Raw genomic sequence first — 8,498 nt, 5'->3', positions numbered from 1 at the left:
AATCCCATTATTTTAATTTTACAAATTTTTGTCACCATTAACTATATGTCAAATTGATAACGAAAGTGATGAACTAGCATGGCAATATTGCTTATTAGTCTACTGTGTTGTAAAAATAAGGTTTTTTTTTTTTACTTAATTACACTTTTAATTTCTTATTATCGTCATTTTTCAGATTTGGTATCCTCCCTACTATTGTTATTTTGTGTCTCTAGTGATCTTGTGTGGTATTATATATGTGATGTGTCCCTCTTTTCTTTTCTTTTTTTTTAAAAAAAGACCAGTTGTAAGAAAAAATGATAGAGTTGATATGTCATTGTTTAAGCTTCGTTCTTATAATATGTGAGAAGGACAATGTAATATTCCCATCTCAAGAATGTCAAAAAATAATGGTGTAAATTTTAAAACAAGAGACAATGTAATATTTACATCTTGATTTTACTTAGTTCATCTTAAGAATGTCTAGTGAAAATTTGAATCATAGTTCGTGATGTTGTAAACAATTAATCACTGCTACTATATCTAATTCTTATAAGTTAAGGTCATAAGATATTAAGTATAATGGTAAACTAGCTACTTTTTAGAAGATTAGATTCCGCATTCAAAACATTACTTGCAAAAGAGGGGGGGAAATTGCTCAATGTCAAAAAATTTACCCTTAATCCAATCAAAATACCCAAGAAATAAAAGGGAAAAAAAGTGCTGCATTGTGCCATAAATTAGTCCTGATTCGAGTTAATGTGTCCTGCTTTATTCCCTTTCATACTTCTTTTTTATCTTAAATCCTTTTCACAATTTATGGTATTATACTATTTTTTTTTGAAAAAATGTAAATTATATTAAACCCAAAATGATACAATAATAAATAGGACATACCTTGCGATTAAAGAAAATCAAAAGTCTCCCTAATACAAGAAGACATATATCAAGATACTAAAACAAATGTAACAGGTGCACTTGTCTATACATAAGAAACTTATCTTTTATGTGAAGGAGAACTTTTATACTCTGGTCCATATATGCTAAGGAATTTTTTTAAAAAAATAGTTGTAAAAGTAATGAATCTTAAAAGGAAAAAGAGGGAGGGGGTGCCTCCCTCTACGCACTCTATGACTGCATTAATTCAATATAATTTCGTTTGAATGGTCTAAACAGATTTATTTAAAATTTGTGAAAGGTTTAAGAAAAAATTATACAAATATTATTACTATATTTTATGAAAAAATATATATTCCAGTAGTAATAATGGTCTTATTGACCGTCATTGAGAAGTAAGAGGCAACAATATTATCATTAAGAGGAGAGGCGAGAATCGTTTGGGAATATTCTCAAAACTGTTTAATGAAGTAATTTTCTTTGAAAATTGAAATGATCTACAACGTTCGAGTTATGAAATTGTAATTTGATTTAGACATCTTGAAAACCTTTTCAGCACCTCTTGTATTTTTTTTATATATATGTGTAAGTATCAAATACTAAATTATATATATATATATATATATATATATATATATATATATATGTATATCTACAGACAATAATTTAAAATTAAAAAAAAATCAATTTATATATATAATATCTTTATATATATATATATAATTAAATAATTTGATTTGATATATGATTGATTGCTTGATTTAACTTTTTGTTGTAAATTTTTTATAGAAATTATTAACAGATTATTATTTTTTGAATTTCTATAATAAAAGTAAAATATATGTAATTACTTTAAATTTGACATGTTTTATTGCAATTAATTAATTTTTTAACTTAACTTAATTATGAAATCATTCAAGTTAATTAAATATTGAGAAATTTACACAAACCACTGCTTAGACTTGCCTTTGTTACACCCAATACATATCTGTTTTTGAATCCATAAAAAAAAAAAAAATCAATCCTTAAATTTTGAACTTTTATTACACTGACTCCTTTTTTAGGCGTAAATTATTACCCTAACCCCCTTCTTGAGTGTAAAAAATGTTATACCGATTCTCCGCTTAGGGAACTCAAAGTAATATAAAAAAAAAAATGAAGGAATATAAGTGTAATTTACTTTTAACTATTTGATTGATTTTTTTAAAGATTAATTTACACAAATGATTTACATATTATATTTTAACTAACACACAGAAGGCATACATGACACTTTATATTGTTAACCGATTATAGATCACTCTAAATATGTTATTTATGGTTTGATGACATTGCCTGTGAATATATTTAAATTAAATTCTTTATTCATATAACATAGATATTTAAATAAACTTCGAATTGCATTCCCATGTTTTATAAATCTATTTAAATAGAATTTAACCTTCTTTTTCCCCTCAGTTTATAAGAATATTCAAAACTTGTCTTGGTCGATAAGTTGTCTCATGTCCAGCTAATTAAGATGAGTTTTTTTCGGTAAAATAATTAAAATGAGTTTAAACTTAATAACTTAAATTGTATGCATTTTTTTAATGAAGATTAGGTTACATTTTTTTAATCAAATATTAAACTTAATAATAATCAAATACAACTCATCAAACTTGGAACGTCAATATGTTTTTACTTTTATTTCGGGGCTATAGTAAAATAGTTTGTTGGAGGGATTCAGACGTACATGTATATTCTCATTATAGCTAACATTCTTGACCAGGTTTTAGCCAGCCGCCCCTAAACAGTTGGGAGGGGTCAGGAATATTGTTAATTAAGCAGCCATTTATTTCCTCTGTGCTTCACAGGCATAAATAATTCCTTTTTGACCCCTTTATCATGTTTGGATTTAGATATAATATTATTTGCATATATAATTTATTTGCATGACAAACAATTATGAAAAATTGTCTAAGAAATACTAGAACTTTGGATGAGTAAATAACTTTGTGAATTCAATTGTAAAGGTGGAAATATAGTTATTAATCTAGAGCTTGATCTTGAATGAAGGGTACACCAAATTCTATGTGCTTAGTATGCAGGGTCGGCCAAACCAATTTTTAAGCGTAAAGTGAACTTTGATATGAAGCTTTTTTTTAAAGAAAAATATTACATGAATATTCAATCAATTTGAAACCTAAAAATAGGGAAAAAAAAATATAAATATCATAGGATTTATAATGTGATAGAAGAAAAAAAAAGATATTGGATAGGTGTTTCAAATAATGAAATATTTGAGTATCATTGCTCTTTTAAATTAATAATTAGAGTATCACCAACAAACACTCATTCCATTTGGTACATAGATTCTTTGTCTCGAGGGTTAGTAGCCTAGTCTACATTTGAAAATACACTAATTAATATGTACTGTGTATGATGGTTTGATATGTGGTTTATAGGTAACGATACCTTTAAGATAGCAGAAAATCCTTTAACTGCCTACCAATACTGTACTTTGGGGGCTAATAAGTATTGGTTGAGTTCGTTAACTAATAGTGAAATATTTGGATGTGTCGTGGTCAAGTATTGAAGTGTTCCAAATAGTGTTTTTCATACACGATGGAATTATGCAACAATTCAACATCTTTGGAACACATTATTCGATGTCAAACTTAATAAGCAAAGTGGCAATGTACTTCCCTTGGTGGAGATACCATCCTTTTTCATCCATATACACTTCAGTCCCAGGAAATAATGTACATGTCCTATGTCCTTGAAGGCAAAGATAAGGAAGTTGTAGCATGAAAATCAAAGATGTTATATCTGAGGCTCCTCAAGCCCTTTAGTTCCATGGAGATACATATTTAGGAAGAGATTGTTGATACCTAGTTGTCGTACGTATGTCTTAATTAAAGACAAGGAAATTGAAGCATGAAATATTTCGAAGATGTTTATCTAAAAACCATGTTTAACATGAAACATAAGGGCTCTGTTTCTTGCACACACACACAAAAAAAGAAGCAAACAAACAAACAACGTAAGCATTGTAACATATTGAGCTTTTAATAATTTGATTGAAGAGGTTAGGCTGAGGGCGCTGCAAAAATCTAAATACTAGTAATAAATAAGAATGGTTGCTGGCAGCTTCTACGAAACATGATGCTCGTGGACTACCATAACCATCTCTGCGTCAAAGCATAGACCTTGGTAACCATTTTGTGCCACCTGTTTTTACTCTTCCTTCCTTTTCAACCGTAAAAAGAGAAGTTGCTATTTAATTTAATTCAAAGAAAACCAAAAGCAGCCCTGAGTTTCAGGGAACCTCGATTTGGGCACTGACTCATTTTACAAAGGTTAAGCACCTTTACTATAAATATAAGACCCTTCTCTGATCCACTCGTTACACCATTCAACGTATCCTTTTCTTCCTTCAATCACATACAATACAAAACAATTCAGTGGTTTGTGTTACTACGTTAGAATGGGTTCGTCGCCGAATTCAAAGCCCAAGATCATTAGAGGCACCGCAGGCTATGTGTTGGAGGATGTTCCACATATGGCCGATTACATCCCTGATATTCCAGTACGACGTCGTACTCGTTCACCTCTTCAAACTTGCTGCTTCTGCTCCATTCCCAATTAATCTATCTTTTTTTTTTGTGTTTCGCAGACATATTCTAATCCTTTGCAAAACAATCCTGCTTACTCAGTTGTCAAGTAAGTTTCATATCTACATATATTTCTTCCTTCTTCTTCTTACTTTTTGCCTTCTATGTTTGTCTCATATTAATTTAAATATACTTTCCACTTCTCAGGCAGTATTTCGTGCACGTCGATGACAGTGTTCCGCAGAAGGTTAGATTTTATTTCATTTTTATCTTTTGGGAGTGAATTGTTGATTAAAAGGGCCTCGACATTCCCCACCAATCCTTCACTAATGAAAACTACAAGTTACGTAAATCGAGTTTATCCTGTCACGTTAATCTTATCATAATCATCATACATCCCGAATTAACGATTTCTCCAACTATGGAACATCATCGGATCCAAATTAATGAAAGAAAACAACAAGTAACCGCATGGACTGGTTTGAATTGAATCGGAATGAACATAATACGTGTTACAGAAATCGAATTTATTCAGTCGTGTTAATCTTATATAATCTTATAATAATAATAAACTATAAAATGTATGTAATCACGAATTCACGATTTCTCCAAAGTACGGACATCATTGAATCGATCCAAGTGAATGAAAGGAAGAAAAAAAATTAACCACTTGGACTTTTTATTGGAAAAACGGTTGCACGAGAGTTTCTGATAGGTTATCGTAAAGTTTTCTAGAACGCTATTTGCAATTGAAGCACAAATGCTTTTAATTTATGTTATTTTTTTTTATTTAAAATTTGCTGACAGATAATTGCTAATAAAGATAGTCCAAGAGGGGTACATTTTCGGCGTGCAGGACCTCGTCAAAGGGTATGTTTCTATAATACTACCATGTGTATGGGAAAATTCTTGTGTTTATGACCGTATGATACTGGATAAATATATGTATTCAGGTGTATTTCGAATCAGATGATGTTCAGGCTGCAATTGTGACATGTGGTGGTCTATGCCCTGGCCTCAACACCGTCATTAGGGAACTAGTATGTGCACTATATCACATGTATGGCGTCAAGAAAATCTTGGGAATCAATGTAAGTGGATCTTATGGATTTCATTTCATACAATGTAGGAAAGAAAATGAACAATGCAATCTTGTACTCTGACAGAATACATCTCGATCTTTCTAAGAGTGCTAACTAATTACTTGATTTTTATTCAGTCTCGTTAACTAAAACATGAAATTGTGATTTGAAGGGAGGATACAAGGGTTTTTATGCTCACAATACAATCACTCTAACTCCTAAAAGCGTGAATGACATACATAAGCGTGGGGGAACTATCCTTGGTTCATCACGAGGTGGACATGATACCACTAAGATAGTTGACAGTATTCAAGATCGGGGAATTAATCAGGTCTGCATTTCATTCTATTTATTACAACATGTAACTTCATTTTGTATGTATAAAAATCAGCAGTCTAATAACTCATTCAATTCCACCAGGTTTTTATAATTGGAGGAGATGGAACTCAGAGGGGTGCAGATAGGATTTTTGAGGTATATATAATTTTAGTATTGAGGATAGTAGACTATTGTGTTTAGGAATATAACTGAGCTTCCTGCACACATACTTCACTGTTGATATTTGACATCTGTGATTGTGAAAATTGATTTCATCAAAGTAGTAAACGCACCCTGGTTATCCACGCAGGAAATTAGAAGGCGTCGTCTCAAAGTTGCAGTTGTAGGAATCCCCAAAACCATAGATAATGACATCCCGGTACATCATGGATAGCAGCTCTTCCATTTATTGCTTATTTCCCATTAGCACCATGAGCTTGTAAAATGGTTTAATGTTCTCTCTGGCTTAATAGGTTATTGATAAGTCCTTCGGCTTTGACACAGCTGTTGAGGAGGCTCAACGTGCTATAAATGCAGCACATGTTGAGGCTGAAAGTGGTGAAAATGGCATAGGTGTTGTTAAATTGATGGGCCGGTACAGTGGTAAGTTTCTTGAATGCCTCCACTGATCAGATTAATCATTAGCATCCTGTGCTTCAACCAATGACATATTATGTTAATAAATTATTTTCTCGATGTAATTATCTGGATGCATGGTGCAGGGTTTATTGCAATGTATGCTACTCTGGCCAGTAGGGATGTGGACTGTTGCTTAATTCCAGAGTCACCCTTTCACCTTGAAGGTCCAGGTGGACTTTTTGAGTTTACAGAGAAAAGACTAAAGGAAAACGGCCACATGGTTATTGTGATTGCTGAAGGGGCAGGACAGGAACTTGTTTCTGAGAGCATCCAATCCTTGAACAAGCAGGATGCTTCTGGAAACAAACTTCTTCAAGATGTTGGGCTATGGATATCCCAAAAGATAAAGGTGTGGATTGTTGTTTGTTCCGTTTGTGCTGGATATCTCAAATGTGATTTTTTAATCTTACTTTCTTGAATTCAGATTGAGGTCCGGCTTGTTTCCTTCCTTACAACCATGTCCATCTAGGCTACAATTACCTTCAATCCCAGCCCCATTAGTTTGCATGTTTGAAAGAAAAGTTCAGTGTCCATTTGATGAATATTAAAATGTTTTCCATTGTTTTGGTTTTCACTTTTCAATTGATGATTTCGTTATGACACCTTGCTAAAAGTTGTCCTAAAGAAGCATTCCCATTTGCAATTGGTTTATGAGAATCTCAAAAGCTGTGGCAGTCTTCAAGGATCTTGTTGTGGATACATGGTCGCTGATGGATGTATAGTGTGACAAAACATGCTTCATTTTTAATATACCAAAATTTTGTAATTGAAGATATTTTCTACCTTTTATGTTAATCATTTTGATTCTTTGATATTGCAGGATTATTTTAACAAACAGAAGAGAATGACCATAAATCTCAAATATATAGGTTCGTAAAGACAAAAAACTATATATTTATACGTATGTGTACATGTGTGTATGTTCGATTACATTTATGTGTGCATTGCATACTGAAAGGAGGAAATCAAGCATTGCATTTTTTTTACTATTTGACAGATCCAACGTATATGATCCGAGCAGTTCCAAGCAATGCTTCTGACAACGTGTACTGCACACTTCTTGCTCAAAGTGCTGTTCATGGAGCCATGGCAGGTTACACTGGATTTACAAGTGGACTTGTCAATGGAAGACAAACGTACATACCCTTTTATGTGAGTTCGTTGGCCTGCTTGATATTGTTGGTTCTGCTTCTGCAGGATAGATATGATTTATTTGTTAAGAATGTAGTGGATTTAAACTTTTCAATTCAAAGTTAGTTTTCAAGTTTATGATTGGGTGAATGAAGTTGTAATTTTGAGTAGGAAACTATAGAATTTAGAAGTATTATGTTGGTTGCTTTGTTATGCAGAGAATCACTGAGGGACAGAACAAAGTGATAATTACTGATAGAATGTGGGCTAGGCTTCTGTCTTCAACAAATCAGCCCAGTTTTACGATTGCTAAGACTGTCTCTGAAGAAAAGAGGGAAGAAGAAGCAAACGGTCATGTCTCTGAGTAAGGGCATTGTTCAAATAACCATTTGGCTTAGAAAGAAGTCGGCAGCATTTTTCACCCTGCTATATATGTACATGTTTATTGTATTCATTTTATCTTATATCTTGCATTGTAAGTAATATATTTGAGTTTATCTTTTTGCCCTTACACGATGAAAAGATGGCTGTGAAGAACTCAGCATTAACATGAGGAAGATATTCTATTATTCTTTTATTATGTTTTGTCCCGTGTGCTAATCATTCGAAAGAGTTCAGCTTTATCCACAAATGAACTTTAGTTTCAATTTCTTATCCATGCATGTCTCACTTAGTGGTGCAGCTTCAAGTATATAATTTGCTCAATGAAGGTGTCAGGACTTAGGCATATGAAAGACACCAATGTGGACTAGAATGTCAAGGTTACGTGTTATGAAGGCTTCAACATTCAACTGCTGAACATGCACTGTATCTAATATCAACTGGGCTAAACTGGTTGAAAAGAGAGAAATAGTTATGA

General features: G+C 32.3%; 1 protein-coding gene across 1 annotated transcript; it reads left to right on the top strand.

Moving 5' to 3' along the window:
• Positions 1 to 3,903: 3,903 nt before the first annotated feature.
• Positions 3,904 to 8,270, top strand: LOC114423646 (ATP-dependent 6-phosphofructokinase 3-like). Its single transcript, XM_028390477.1, has 13 exons — positions 3,904 to 4,444; positions 4,532 to 4,578; positions 4,677 to 4,716; positions 5,277 to 5,339; positions 5,423 to 5,560; positions 5,724 to 5,882; positions 5,972 to 6,025; positions 6,180 to 6,248; positions 6,343 to 6,472; positions 6,592 to 6,857; positions 7,329 to 7,377; positions 7,506 to 7,660; positions 7,858 to 8,270. Exons 1-13 carry the CDS (start codon positions 4,343 to 4,345, stop codon positions 8,005 to 8,007), a joined length of 1,422 nt encoding a protein of 473 aa, XP_028246278.1. The 5' UTR covers positions 3,904 to 4,342; the 3' UTR covers positions 8,008 to 8,270.
• Positions 8,271 to 8,498: the final 228 nt, after the last annotated feature.

This window comes from Glycine soja, chromosome 8, assembly GCF_004193775.1.
Source record: "Glycine soja cultivar W05 chromosome 8, ASM419377v2, whole genome shotgun sequence".
Taxonomy (NCBI): Eukaryota; Viridiplantae; Streptophyta; class Magnoliopsida; order Fabales; family Fabaceae; genus Glycine; species Glycine soja.
This window is presented reverse-complemented; position numbering and strand designations above follow the sequence as displayed.